This window comes from Epinephelus moara, chromosome 24, assembly GCF_006386435.1.
Source record: "Epinephelus moara isolate mb chromosome 24, YSFRI_EMoa_1.0, whole genome shotgun sequence".
Taxonomy (NCBI): Eukaryota; Metazoa; Chordata; class Actinopteri; order Perciformes; family Serranidae; genus Epinephelus; species Epinephelus moara.
Genome location: NC_065529.1, coordinates 44367434 through 44382839, shown reverse-complemented (window position 1 = coordinate 44382839; position 15406 = coordinate 44367434). Strand labels below are relative to the sequence as shown.

The 15406-nt window shown below is 42.3% G+C and overlaps 2 protein-coding genes across 6 annotated transcripts in view; one reads left to right on the top strand and one right to left on the bottom strand.

The window, feature by feature from the left end:
- Positions 1–15406, bottom strand: part of LOC126385577 (gastrula zinc finger protein XlCGF57.1-like) — a 69296-nt gene that overhangs the window by 1461 nt on the left and 52429 nt on the right. The window contains exons 1-3 of one of the 5 annotated variants that reach the window (XR_007569425.1): positions 3176–3466; positions 2065–3078; positions 1057–2021 (exon numbers count right to left, since the gene is read on the bottom strand). Coding sequence is in view for 4 of the 5 variants with exons in the window: in XM_050037368.1 (XP_049893325.1) it covers positions 1378–2021; positions 2065–3078; positions 3176–3347 (1830 nt within the window). In the remaining variant the exon portion in view is untranslated. Of the gene's footprint in view, positions 1–807; positions 2022–2064; positions 3079–3175; positions 3467–15406 lie in introns of those variants that run through there. The other 4 variants (XM_050037370.1, XM_050037368.1, XM_050037371.1 and 1 more) reach the window with 4 other exon arrangements.
- Positions 10757–15400, top strand: LOC126385593 (zinc finger protein 112-like). Its single transcript, XM_050037396.1, has 2 exons — positions 10757–11045; positions 11144–15400. The coding sequence occupies exons 1-2, from the start codon at positions 10874–10876 to the stop codon at positions 11722–11724; spliced, it is 753 nt and encodes a 250-aa protein (XP_049893353.1). The 5' UTR covers positions 10757–10873; the 3' UTR covers positions 11725–15400.

Here is a 15406-nt window from a genome sequence, read left to right as displayed (position 1 = left end):
ATTGGGTTTCCCCCATTGTAATAAGCTCTGCCGGGTCGTCAGGCTACTTTTACATCTCAAAGCTTTCTCACATGTTGTGCAAGTAAATGGCTTCTCACCTGTGTGGATTGTGCGTGATGTTTGAAATGTTACTCTGATCGTCAGTGTGACAAAAGAAATCTCGTGCTAACAAAGTTATCTTTCTTTTTAAACTTTACTAAAATCATTAAGGTTTCATTTTCTAAAGTCAGCTGCTGTAGTGTACCTCCTCTAAATGTGGTCCGGCCAACCTGCATTCTGATGGCGGTGGCTTCTGCGTGCATCTACACCTGCAGTAACATTGCATTTTTCCTCATTCAGTCTACAGGCACAGATCACAGATGTAACAGGCACAAGGTCAAAACAGTTCTTCCCACATTCTGGTGTCACTGTTGACAAGTTGCTCATATGCACCAAAGAACACGGTGTCTGCAGATATAACCCAGGTAAATTTTAGATTTTTTAAGACCTTTTTAATCCCACCTTATATGGAATTTAAAACCATCTCATGGCTGTCATAAATGCTACTTATTATTGTAATATTCAGAGAAATACAGCAAGGAAACAAATTATTTTTCTTTGGTCTGTACAATGATTGTAAACTGTCATTGGGTCTGTCAGGCTGGAGAAACTTTCACAGTAATGTGACCAAAAATATTTAAGACCTATTGAATCTGAATTTAAGTCAGTTTAAGACTTTTTAAGGCCTTATATTAAGAAAACTTAATTTCAGACATTTTAAAGGAGCTGTAGACACCCTGACAAAAGATCACAGCAACAGGACAAATCTTCTGGGATCAGTTTATTACTGTGCTCACTGCAAAATCAGTCATACTTTTAATTACAGGTTCCGCTCACATTTTCATGGACAATATTTCCAAACTTTTTCATGACTTTTCAAGGACTCATAATGAAGAATTTTCTTTTTCTTTCCCCACTTGCCCGGCGTTTTTCAAACATCAGATTCAAACTCTATGTAAACATAATTGGCACACAGGAAGGGAGAGACAAACTGAGGGAGAAAATGACAAAACACACCTGATGGTAAACAAACATTGTCACACATCGACGCATATTAAAGCTACATTAAGACGCCAGCTGCAGAAAATGAATTTGCCATTATGTTACATTATATGGAGGGTTATCCACTGAAGATGATTCTAATAATTTCACTATACACAAACAAGTTCTGTGACTTATAATGATTTTGACTAATTTCATGACTTTTCCAGGTTTTCCATGACTCTTGCAAGTATAAAATTCATTCAGACTTTAAAGCAGTCTCCTCCTTTTGTTCTTTATCTCACTAGTTTAACTTTTCCAGACCTGCAATTTCAATTAAAATTCAGGATTTGGACTTCACTCCCCACTTTTCTTAGCATGCTTTATGGAACAGGCCTCTGAAAGCTCTGCCACATGTTTTGCATGTAAACAGTCTCTCTCCTGTATATGTGTGACTTCAACTGGAACCTCTGTGCTCAGCTGATGCACCTTTACACCTGTGTGCGTTCTCATGTGGACTGTCAAGTTACCGATAGCTCTGAAGTGTTTCCCACATGTTTTACAAGGATACGGCTTCTCCCCTGTGTGAATCCTCATGTGGACTAACAAGTGACCATTACATCCGAAACCTCTCCCACATACTTCACAAGTATACTGCTTCTCCCCTGAATGAGTCCTCATGTGGGCTAACAAATAACAATTACGTCCGAAAGCTCTCCCACATACTTTACAAGTATACGGTCTCTCACCTGTGTGGATTGTCCTGTGACTTTCCAATCCTGACGTCTGACTGAATCTTTTCCCGCAGGTCTTGCAAAGGTAGGGCTTCTCACCTGTGTGGGTTCTTATATGAGCGTTCAATCCTGACTTCTGAATGAATCTTTTCCCACATGTTTTGCAAGAAAACGGCGTCTCACCTGTGTGGGTTCTTATATGAGTGTTCAATCCTGACTTCTGAATAAATCTTTTCCCACATGTTTTGCAAGAAAACGGCGTCTCACCTGTGTCTTTTCCCACATGTTTTGCAAGAAAACGGCGTCTCACCTGTGTGGGTTCTTATATGAGTGTTCAATGCTGACTTCACACTGAATCTTTTCCCGCAGGTCTTGCAAAGGTAGGGCTTCTCACCTGTGTGGGTTCTTATATGAGCGTTCAATCCTGCCTTCTGAATGAATCTTTTCCCACATGTTTTGCAAGAAAACGGCGTCTCACCTGTGTGGGTTCTTATATGAGTGTTCAATGCTGACTTCACACTGAATCTTTTCCCGCAGGTCTTGCAAAGGTACGGCCTCTCACCTGTGTGGGTTCTTATATGAGCGTTCAATCCTGACTTCTGACTGCATCTTTTCCCACATGTTTTACAAGTATACGGCTTCTCACCTGTGTGGATTCTACAATGTCTTTTCAATTCTGACTTCTCGCTGAATTTTTTCCCGCAGGTCTTGCAAAGGTACGGCTTCTCACCTGTGTGGCTGTTCAGGTGTCTCTGCAATCTTGACTTGTACACAAAACCTTTCCCACATACGTCACATTTTAAAGGCTTTTTACCTGTATTTAAGTTTATCACAGCAGAGGTGTGTGGACTGTTACTGTTCATTTCACTTTCATGATGTCTTTTCTCTGCTTGAAGCTCTGTGTTTCTAGTTGATCCTGAGTCTCCATGCTGGTATTCTTCCTCATCTTGGCTCTCAGCTACATGAGAGTTGTGACAGAGCAGCTGGTGCTCACTGGTTGCTTCTGATATCACAGAGCTTATAACTGGTATAATGACAACAGACTCTTTCTCTGCTGCACTTTGAGTGTCATCATGAATGAAGTCCAGAGTCTGATCTTCACTGTGCTCACTTTCCTCATCAGCAGGAGTCAACATAAAGCCATCAGTCTCCTGCTTCACTACAAGCTGCTCTCCCTCCTGACTGCTGCACACTTCCTCCTCTTCCTCTTTAATCTGTGGAGGCTCTGGCTCCTCTTGGTCCACACTGGACTTCCTCTCCTCAATACAGAGCTGCTGCTCAGGGACAACCTCCTCCTCCTTACACACATGTTGCTGTGGGAGCTCTGGAGGGACACACAACAACACCAACAGCATACTAATGTCATGCTACAGCAAATATACACACATGCCAGTAAATTACTTCAATTAGCTTTCACCCACCTGTCCTGTGTAACTTTATTTCAGGCTTCAAAACGATATCCAACAGTCTGCGCTGACGATCGATCTCTTCCTCGTACTCGACGATGCTTCTTTTAAAAACTCCCAATATTTCTTCAGCAGCAGCAGTTAGTCGCTCGTTGACAAACTCTCTCAAAGACTCAACTGAACACATTGTTGTCTAATGTAGGCTACAGTAAATGTGGCTCGAGGTTTAACTCATAGATTAACCTCCCGAAGTGAACTCAGTCATTTGGGAAACGCGAGTAGCGCCTTTGTCTTATTTACTTCCGCTGGATGTTACACTTTCTCTTCTTCTTCTTCTTCTGTGGATTTTCCGGCAGTGTAGACGCGTCTTGGCGTATTACTTCCCTCCACCGGTTAGGAGCCTCATTGTCTCCTCAAACCCAACAGCACTCCATATTCTATTATACACCTCTGTGTCGTGCAGAAATTGTAAAACTGCTTCCGCTGTCCGCTGGTGGTTTTCACTGAGACCAAAAAAAAAGAATAAAAGGAAAAAGAACTCACTCCTAAAACTGTCAAAGATTTATAGAGCAAGTCCCTTTGGTCTCTGTATCTGACACACTCTATAAAAACATGTCTCACAGTTTCAGGTGTTTCACATCCACACAGCCCAGAGGGGTGCTTTCCCACAATATACAATGACCCAACCTTAACCTGCATATTTTGACAGAGTCTTTCCTTGTTCCTACAAAATAAGAAGCCTGAGTCCTAACGTGAGGTAAAATGGAATGAAGGTGTCTCCCCTCCTTCTCCCACACGTCTTGCCACTCTTTAAGCACCCCCTCCTTGAATTTCCCTTTCAGCTCCTCTCCTCCCAGGGGTATAGACAAATCTATGTCTTCTTTATCTAAGGTACTCTTAGCTATAGAGTCCACTATTTTATTCCCCTTAACTCCAGCATGACCTGGGACCCAGCAGAACTTAACTTCATAATTGGCGTTCTCAAGTCTATACAATACACACAGAATCTCATAGATAAGGTCAGGCCGTGCTTTTGATTTACCTTCTCTTAAAGCTATAAGTGCAGCCGAGGAATCAGAACATATGAGCGCCCTTTCTGGCTTCACATCCTCGACCCACCACAGGGCCCAGAGAATAGCCAACAGTTCTGTCACATAAACAGAACTGCCATTTGTAACACACAGGCCAGACCAAAGATCTAACTGTGCTACGTATACCCCAAACCCTGCCCCTCCACACGCTGGATCCCTGGACCCATCTGTGAAGATTACTAAATGTGTTTCCAGTTCTTTCATGAGATACATCTGAGCACTGGATGTTACACTATTAAGTTCCGACGTAGTCTCTATATACAGACTCTGCATTCAGTGAATGTAGAGTCTGTAGGCAAACCCCGGAGATCTTGCCTCCAGAAGAAGAGCGGAAGAGCCCTGGTTTCCGGTTGTAGGTTGTTTGTAGTCCGCGTGATATTGACCAATCGCGTCTGAGCCGGCTGCAGTTGTTGCCAGGTTAAACGCTCCGTGCGGTGAACTAACGAGACAGAACATAATTGGCGTCACTTCAAACTCTGAATCCATCGCAATGGTTCAGCATATTTACTTGTATGAGCAGGGGGAGGAGATGGAAGTCGGAAACGGAAATTCACCTCCTCCAAACTGGAATGCCAAAAAATTGGGGGTCTGCCCCCAGAGGCTGTATCGCTGTCTGCCGGACGTCAGACGCCGAATACAGCCGATGGGTTCCGAGAATCCGACGGTGAAATACATGAGGTTTTCACGTGTTCCGTTTCCAATGGTTGGCAATTATAATTTCTAATATCAGTGTCCGGGCTGTAACAAGTCGTCTCAGTATCATTGGTGGCTCATAAAAAGGCAGCAATAACTACACGGATGTCTTTTATTTTGGTGTTTAAAGGTCCCATATAATGCTTATTCATAGGTTCATACTTGTATTTGGGGTTTCTACTAGAACCTGTTTTCACACTTTAATTAAAGAATATATATTATTTTCCTCATACTGTCAACCTGAATGTACTCGTATTCACCCTAAGTCTGAAACGCTCAGTTTGACCACCCGTCTCTTGAAGCTCTTCTCCTGAAAAAGCCCAGTCCGCTTTGATTGGTCAGTTTTATCAGGTCTTGATGGCATTTTAATAAAATGTACTTCTTCAGTCTCCTCATAATGAGACATTGTTCTTCATTCATTTCATGAACGCATCTCCACAGAAGTTTCAGCTGTGTTTATCGATCTTCAGGTGTGATTTGAGTAAAAAACATTTTAACCACACTCTGCAAACATGTGACTCCTCACTTCCAGAGTTCTTGTGTGTTTTGACCATGACCCAGAACTGACATGTCTCCTACTTGTTTTTAAAACACAAGGCCACTTGACTGTGTGAGATCTTATATGCCTTTTTACTTGAGACACATCAAAGTTTCTTTTCCTGCAGGTCTTGGAGAGTTATGACTTCTCACCTGTGTGGATTCTCATGTGGGTCGTCAGGCTACTTTTACATCTCAAAGCTTTCTCACATGTTGTGCAAGTAAATGGCTTCTCACCTGTGTGGATTGTGTGTGATGTTCTAAAATCATTAAGGTTTCATTTTCTAAAGTCAGCTGCTGTAGTGTACCTCCTCTAAATGTGGTCCGGCCAAACTGAGCTCTGGCCAACCTGCATTCTGATGGCGGTGGCTTCTGCGTGCATCTACACCTGCAGTAACATTGCATTTTTCCTCATTCAGTCTACAGGCACAGATCACAGATGTAACAGGCACAAGGTAAAAACAGTTTTTCCCACATTCTGGTGTCTCTGTTGACAAGTTGCTCATATGCACCAAAGAACACGGTGTCTGCAGATATAACAAAGGTAAATTTTAGACTTTTTAAGACCTTTTTAATCCCACCTTATATGGAATTTAAAACCATCTCATGGCTGTCATAAATGCTACTTATTATTGCAATATTCAGAGAAATACAACAAGGAAACAACGTATTTTTCTTTAGTCTGTACAATGATTGTAAACTGCCATTGGGTCTGTCAGGCTGGAGAAACTTTCATGGTAACGTGACCAAAAATATTTAAGACCCACTGAATCTGAATGAACAGTGACACTTCCAGTGAAAGTAAATGTCCACCCTATGAACTTGTGGTTCCCGTGGAAAAGTTCAACTTTTGTGGTCGCGAAAAGGCCCAGAGAGGCTTGACCCTTAAGATCAAGTATGAGGCAAGTCGTGTGTATGAGCCATATTTAATTTATCATTTATTATTTACTCATTGAAATGGTTCCTCCGTACCACTAGAGGGCTGTATTTGATGTTGCAGCGGATGCCGCTGACCTGGGGTCACCTTAGGCCATTTAACTGGGTTCAAAACAAATGTATAGGGTTTGCCATGCTAATTTGGGGGGAAGCAAATAGTTTTTGACGGCGCTCATTGTGCTTTTGTGAAGTTATCCGTGTTATTATTTTTATGTTGTTGGATGTGACGTTATTGCCTGCTGTACGGACTTAATGAAAGTTTTGTGAAAAATAAATTGCCAGATTATTTTGAGTTCTAAAGGAGGACTCGCATTGCTTTCTTTGAGTGCACGTCAAAGTAATTAACGTAGCCCAGTTAGCATTAGCAGTCAGTAGTGGCTACAGTATAGGACTTAGCCATTACATTGTGTTTATCAGGAATTGAGCAACCTTAAGTGGTTTCACCTCGGGGAGAGGTCCTGGAACAGGGTGACACGTCAAACACCGTGGTAAAAAAACAATGTTGATTGGAGAAAGGATGTTGTGGGCCGAACAACAGGATGGCAGAACGCCAAAGAGGGAAAAATAGGAGCGAGTTTTGGAAACAACAGGAAATCACGCCCACACACTTGCACGCACATGGAAAGTTAGGTATGATGCTTATCTGAGGAAGGGTCTTAGAGTGTTTGGAAAACTGTTTTCGCAAGGCTGCAGATTGATCCTTTGTCACCGAGGCCTTTTTCAATTCTTAGTTATTATTATTCTTTGGAAAGCAGAGCTAAATGGTAAACAAACATGGCAGCACACCGGTAAGGTAAGACAACACGTTTATATGTCGTTTTCTATATGTTCTCTGACATTTATCCTAACGATATGAGGCGGTCTTTGTGGAAAAAAAGCTTGTTTAGTGGACTAACTTTGCACTTGAAGGTTGCCCGTTCACTTACGTTTTAACAGGTCTGATGCTACTATGCGCCCCGGCTGTATCTAGGCTAACGGCTAACATGCTAACTATTATTTTTATGTCGCTAGTCACTTGAAATAAATTTAGGACGATAGGAGACAGGTTGAAATAAACCGAAATTTCCCTTTAAAGTATAATTTGATACTTTTTGATTAATGGCGCTGCTTTATAGTGAACAAACATGATTGATTGTCCTCAGATGGCCATGATTGCTTGTCAATGGTACATAAATATGAAATCTGGAATGCTTAAAATAAATTTAAATACATGATCAAGTTTGAGGTATTCTGTTATTACTTTCCTTTAATGCTACACATACTGTATTTGTACTTAACATGAAAATAGTCTTTTTGACAGCTAAAGTTATTTACTGCTGATTAGAATTTTGACATTCAATATTAATAATAACAATGATACATTTTATTTTATAAAGCGTTTTTCATGGTACATAGACACTTTACGTCCATTTAAAATTATCATGAAATAGAGTACAGTAAAGTACGCCCAGCATCATTCACATTAAAAACCAATTCGAAAAGATGAGATCTGATGACTGACTTGAACTGGGACAGGTCAGTGCCCTCTTGAATGTGTTTGGGGAGAGAGTTCCAGACGGAGGGGGCAGCTATGGAGAAGGCTCTGTTGCCCCAGGTCCAGTGCTTGACCCTGACTGATGGAGTCAGGAGGTTGGTATCAGAGGAACGGAGGCTGCGGGAAAGAGTATGGCGGTGGAGCAGGTCAGTGAGGTAGTAAGGGGCCTGGATATGGAGGGCTTTATGAGTGAGGAGAAGGACTTTGAATTGGGTGTGTTGTGGGACAGGGAGCCAGTGGAGGTTCGGGGGGACAGGGGTGATATGATTGCGGGAGCGGGAATGGGTGAGCAGACGGGCAGCAGAGTTCTGGATGTATTAGAGTTTACTTAGGACTTTGGATGGTGCACCATGAAGAACAATGTTAACAGTTGTCCATTCTGGATGTGATGATGGTATGGATTGGAATTTATGCAGCAGAGGGAAAGCGATGGGCTGAGATAAGCTATGTTTTTTAGGTGGAAGAAGGCAGTGCTGGTGATTTAATCGACATGTTTTTCGAAGGAGAGGTTGTTGTCAAAAATAACTCTGAAGTTGTGGATGCATGGGGCTGAATACAGAGTGGAGTTACCAGTGGTGGGGCAGAAGTTGTGAGTGGTTTTGACGAGGGGTTTTGGACAGATGATCATCATGTCAGATTTTTTACAGTTTAAGGCAGCTGGCTTGCATCCAGGACTTTATGTCATTGAGGCAGGTGGTCAGAGTGGAGTGAGTTCCAGTGGTGATGGCTGTCATCGGTGTAGCAGTGGAAGTTGAGGCCATGGCTGTGAATGGTGTTACCAAGGGGGGACATGTAGAGGATGAATAGGAGAGGCCCAAGCACCTAACCCTGAGGGACGCCTTGGAACAGAGGAGCAAGGGAGGAAGTGCAGTTGTTAATATTGATAAACAGATGTCAATTTGTGGGCGGCACGGTGGTGTGGTGGTTAGCACTGTCGCCTCACAGCAAGAGGGTTTCCGGTTTGATCCCGGGTGTGGGAGCCCTTTTGTGCGGAGTTTGCATGTTCTCCCCGTGTCAGCGTGGGTTCTCTCCGGGCACTCCGGCTTCCTCCCACAGTCCAAAGACATGCAGATTGGGGACTAGGTTAATTGATAACTCTCTTGTCCGTAGGTGTGAATGTGAGCGTGAATGGTTGTCTGTCTCTACACTCCAGCAGCCCCGCGACCCTCAAGAGGATGAAGCGGTTAGAAGATGAATGAATGAATGAATGAATGAATGAATGTCGATTTGTGAGGTATGACCAGGAGAGGGCAGTACCAGTGATGCTGAGGGAGGACTGGAGGCGGGAGAGGGAGAGGAGAATTGCGAGATTGATGGTGTCAAAGGTTGCTGTCTGGTCAAGAAGGGTAAGGATGGAGTGGTGACCAGAGTCTGAGGTGTGGAGGTGATCGTTAATGACTTTGAGGAGGGTGGTTTCTGTGTTACGCTGTGAAGCCGGATTGAAATGGTTCAAACAGGTCGTCGGAGGAGAGGTGGGCTTTGAGTTGAGAGGCAACAGCACGTTCCAGTAAAAAAAAAATTGTATTGTATTTATTTGCAATGGGATTGAGAGCACAGGTGGAGTTTACATTCCAGCCATCAACTTGGACAGCTCCACTGGGGAGATGGCGGAGAACTGAGTCAGAGGCTGAGGCTGAGTTTGGGAGTATACCAGGGGGCTGAGTGTGTGAATGAGACTGTTTTGGTTTTGAGAGGAGCTATTTGGTCAAGACAGGAGATGTGTATGCCATTATAGTAGCTGACAAGGTCGAAGGGATTACTAAACAGTGGGGGAGGAGAGGCAGACGTTACATTGGCAAGATTTAAAAAATCATATTGAGGTTAATAAATACGATGTGGTTATCGCTATTTTTTGTACATTTTCTAACATTTTGAAAGCATGGAGAGAGCAAGAGAGCTGTACAACCACACTGACAGCAGAAAGATTTTTTTTTATCATACTTTTTTTATTGTTTCCTTTTTAAGCAATGACAAACCAGATGATAATTACAAGCATTGTGTACATCTGATATAACAAAAATTATATAAAAATATTATGAAAGAGAGATATTCAAAACATGGGTGTAAAAAAGCAAAAGCAGGTAAACCAGGAACAGAAAAAGAAAATAAATTTAAATAAATAAATAAAATAAAATAAGAATAAATAAATGAATTAAGAAAAATACATATGCATATACACATATATATAAGTAATAATAATAAAAAATAAGAAAATAAAAGCTCAAAAGACACATGGACAATATACATAATGCAAAAATCTACATTAGCTGAGATTTAACAAAGCCATAAAGGAGACAATGTTTTACATTAACAAAACATAAAAATCTGTCAAAAAAAGAGAAACCGTGGGAACTGTGGAGTTAAAGAAAATGGGAAATATATCTTACTGCATTGCACTATGTATGAGGAGGAAAGGGAAAGACTGATTGATAAAGTCCCAGTGGCAAGGTGGGGATGGAACTTGATGTGGTTACTGGGAACAGAGGGAGAGGTAGAGGAGGTAGGACCAGGAAGGCGCTTTTTACTTTCTGAAATGCCACAGGGTTAATGAGAAGAATTAAAGATATAAGATGCATTCATATGATGTTGCACACTTTTGTATAAACTCTAGGTGGAGGTATGCATCTTAAAGTTATTTGCGATCCGCCAATAAACGGAGGTATGCATCTTAAAGTTATTTGCGATCCGCCAATAAACCAGGAGGAGGAGGAGGAGGAGGAGGAGGAGGAGAAGTAACCTCGTAACCCGTTGATGAGCGGAAGGAAAAAATTACTCACTTTCACTGTCGGAACTTTAACAGTGTGACACATCCAGCGGAAGTAAACAAAACAAGCGCTAGCTGCGTTAGCTCCACGGATGTGTGCATTTAGCGGCTGGATGATGGTGTAGTTTTCGACAATAAATAGACGTAATTAGACAACAATGTGTTCAGTTGAGTCTCTGAGAGAGTTTGTCAACGAGCGACTAACTGCTGCTGCTGAAGAAATATTGGGAGTTTTTAAAAGAAGCATCGTCGAGTACGAGGAAGAGATCGATCGTCAGCGCAGACTGTTGGATATCGTTTTGAAGCCTGAAATAAAGTTACACAGGACAGGTGTGTAAAGTTTAATTAGGACATATTTACTGTGGTGTGTGTATATTTGCTGTAGCATGACATTAGTATGCTGTTGGTGTTGTTGTGTGTCCCTCCAGAGCTCCCACAGCAACATGTGTGTAAGGAGGAGGAGGTTGTCACTGAGCAGCAGCTCTGTATTGAGGAGAGGAAGTCCAGTGTGGACCAAGAGGAGCCAGAGCCTCCACAGATTAAAGAGGAAGAGGAGGAAGTGTGCAGCAGTCAGGAGGGAGAGCAGCTTGTAGTGAAGCAGGAGACTGATGGCTTCATGTTGACTCCTGCTGATGAGGAAAGTGAGCAGAGTGAACTAGACACAAACAGTGACCATCAGCTCCTCGCTTGCAACTCACATGTATCTGAGAGCCAAGATCAGAAAGAAGACAAACATGGAGACTCAGGATCAACTAGAAATGTAGAGCTTCAACCAAATGAAAGACATTATGAAAGTGAAAGTCACACTAACAATGTATATGACTCAACAATTTCAAATATGCACAGCAATATTCAAACAGGTGGAAAATCTGTCACATGTGACACTTGTGGGAAAGCTTTCAAGTTTAAGTCCCACTTGCATAACCACCTGAGACTCCACACAGGTGAGAAGCCATTTTCTTGCAAAACATGTGGAAATGCTGTACCACATGAGAATCCACACAGGTGAGAAGCCGTACCTTTGCAACACCTGTGGGAAAAGACTCACATGACTGCGTTGAAAAGGCATATGAGAATCCACACAGGTGAGAAGCCATTTACTTGTGAAATATGCGGGAAAGATTTCAGAACTTGCAGTAACTTGACACTCCACATGAGAATCCACAGTGATGAGAAGCCCCATACTTGTGAAACATGCGAGAACGATTTCAGGCGTAATGCTGACTTGACAGTACACATGAGAATCCACACAGGTGAGAAGCCGTATACTTGTAAAACATGTGGGAGAGCTTTCAGAACAATCAGTAACTTGACCCTCCACATGAGAATCCACACTGGAGAGAAACCACATACTTGCAATACATGTGGGAGAGATTTCAGAACAATCAGTAACTTGACCCTCCACATGAGAACGCACACAGGTGAGAAGCCATATTCATGCAAAACGTGTGGGAAAGCTTTCAGACAGAATAGTGCCTTGAAAGTCCACATGAGAATCCACACTGTTGAGAAGCCTTAACTTTGCAAGATGTGCAAGAAGAGACACTTAAAAGTATATTAACTGGCAAGGAATATGTAGCAACTCAGTGTGTAACGACTGTGCCCACTGTAATAAATGTGCACAGTGTAATAATTTAAATGTAATAAAAGTTTAGAATGTAATGATCTGCACTTAATGCAAGAAAACCACAAGCACATGACATACTAACAGTTTTGTGCATCATTTCCAAAGTTTTTACATTACAACAAAATTATTACAGTTTAAACTCAGCAAAAGAAAAAGTCATAAAGTCAGCACATTGAGTAATATTCTAAAAGAAGAATTCTCCTCTTATCCTCTTAAAACACATGGAACCCCTCTAGTTCTACATGACACGAGTGGAGTCTTTAATTTAAAGCAACTGGACTTTTTCTGTTTTGTCGAGAAGACATTTTGGACCCTCTTAAACATGTAACAAAAACCAAGGACTACAAAATATCTAGTGACCTGTAAGAATGAAGTTCTTTACAGAGATGATGCTATATTTTAGCATGTGAAATAATTGTTCCATACTTAAAAATTCCAATTACTTTAAATGTTAGCTGATCTAAGCAGCAAATCGTGTTAGAAAGCAATCTACAAAATCATGTGTCTCACTTTGGCCGCTAGATGGCTCTAATCAGTGAAGCACTTCATGTTGCACAAGGGAGAAGTTCTAATCAACATTAGCCCCTAAGCAGTTAAAGGCAAATTTAATCTGCTTAATTAAAAGTGTTTCGTCACTGGCAACTAGTAAGTTGCCTGTGTTGCCTTTTATATCATTCAGTGACACTTCTATAAATTCTTTTTTTGCGAGTCTGTGACTAGAGTGCAGGTGGAACTCTGTACGCTCACACCAAAAGCTTCATGAGCGCCAGCGGTCGCTCAGGTTGCTGGCATCGCGCTGCCTGGCAGCTCTGGCAGGGCTTGCAGAAGGCTGCCAAGGGGCGGGGCTTTCAAGCTGCGCTGCAGAAGATCTCTTTCTTTCTTTCTTTCACTGTCCCGCCTTGAGAATATTCACGGTCTGCAATTGGCTGCTGCTTGCTGCTGCTTCGGCGGCTGCGCTGCTCATTTGCATAAAGTTGAGCTTCTCTCAACTTCACAGTGATGCTCCGGTCGCTGGCATCGCGCTGCTCGCTGCTGCCGACGCTCCAGACGCCCTTCGTAGCAAGCGTACATTGAAAATGAATGGCTGCCGGCCGCTTGTGACGCTTTTGGTGTGAATGCACAGATAATCTGTCTCTGTCCAGTGTGAAACTCCGGTTTATTGTGATGTATCAGATCAGTCCCATCAGAGGCAGCGTCCAGTCCATCCAATGTAGGGGCGTGTCGGCCGACAAGAGACTTCTGTGAGGGCTGCTCTCATGTATCTTCGCCCCTCACACATCGCTCATCACAGATCCCTTCACTCCTCAAAGTACAATCAGGTACTGTATATAACAAAGAACGGTCATGACAGGGGCGATTCTAGGATCAGAGGTTTAGGGGTGCTGAGCACCCAGAGAGCTGCCCGGCCAGGCAAGATAAATTTCACTGTTTTGTACATTTTAACTCAATTTCATTCCCACATCTGTGAAAGAAAAGCACGACACTTTTTGGGAAAGTCTGTGACTAAACCATCAAATCTGATAAAGGTTATTTAAATGCTGAGCCACAGCAAAAGAGGAATGGATTGGAATCATAAAAGAAACATATCGTAACCCTAATTTCTGGGGGAAGACAACTCATTTTGATACAGCAGCTCCTCAACTGCTGTATTTTTGTTGTTAAAATATTACGTTTCAACCAAGTACTGTATGGTTTTGACACTTTTCTAGCTTGTTAAAAAAGGACATGCAGTAAAAAATAATAAAAAACAATCTCTCAAATTTTAGGGGTGCTGGGATTCAATTTAGGGGTGCTTCAGCAGCCCCAAAAATGGGCTAGAAACACCTATGGGTCATGACGTCAGTGACGGTGTTAGAGGAGCCAGACTGGTGCCATTTCTCACCCTAAGTGGAAGTCTGAGCTAACTAGCGATAAGGAGGCGACATGACCAGTCATTGTTGAGAGAAACTTTGATTTTCGCACCTAAGAACTGATTAGTAAGTTATACCAACGCTTAATGGCAACTTGAGGCATTGAAGTTCGAGAGCCAGTGACATAAAGCCTTCACGTAAAGTGGAAAATACAGCTGTTTAAGCAAGTTTGTGGGGAAAGTAGCCAGCGTCAACTAGCGCTAATTAGCTAGTGCTAACACCTGAGAACGGCTATACCATATCCCTACAGCTACCTGCATCCATGACACCTGCCTCCATGTATAGGAAAAGAGGTAAGGACAGAGGAAGAGTAAGGGCCTGCAAGGTGGACAGGAATCTCTTTGCCCTCATAAGTAACAACGTACCTGCTGTTGGTGCAGAGATGGAAGTCAACGCCATGGGGCGACACTCTTATACGTGGCCTCAAAATCTTGACCCCTGACTGGGTGCCAATACCTGACTCCAAGTCGAGCAGTCCCGCAGCGAAGAAAGTGAAACCTGAGCCTACTCTGGTCGAGCTGCAGGACAATATCGTAAGGCTGTTGGAGAAAATAGATGAAAGAGCTGATGGGCTGGAAAAGAAGGCTGATGCGCTGGAGAAATTGACTCAACATGACGCAGCAAGTATTGACGCTTTGAAAGAAAATGCAGAGTTCCTCTTCAAAGAAATTCAAGACATGAAAAAAGATGTAACCACTGTGAAGACGGTAACTATTGACCATGAGAGGAGAATCTCTGAGTTAGAGGACAAGGTGAATGATGCTGAAATTGACTTTGTACATGCAATTTATTTGTAAAGAAAAACTAAAAACCCTACTTGCAGACTACAGTATTCTTAATGAACATTTATTATATAAAAGTGAAAACATTGACACATGTAGTGAATGTATTGTAAACAAACAATGCAAGAAAATGGGTTCACAAAAGTGCCGTAGAGGATTGTACGGAAGACAAGAACGGCCATGTATTATTCTTTTTTTGTGCACTGTTATCTCGAGATAACGACTTATTAATTCGTTATCTTGAGATAACAAAGATTGTTATCTAACCATATGAGTCCTTTTCATTTTTATACAATTTATTGCTGCATTTTGAAAGCAAAAAGAGTTAAGTTTTTTGGGGTTATGTTATATCAGGGGTGTCAGCTTGGCACC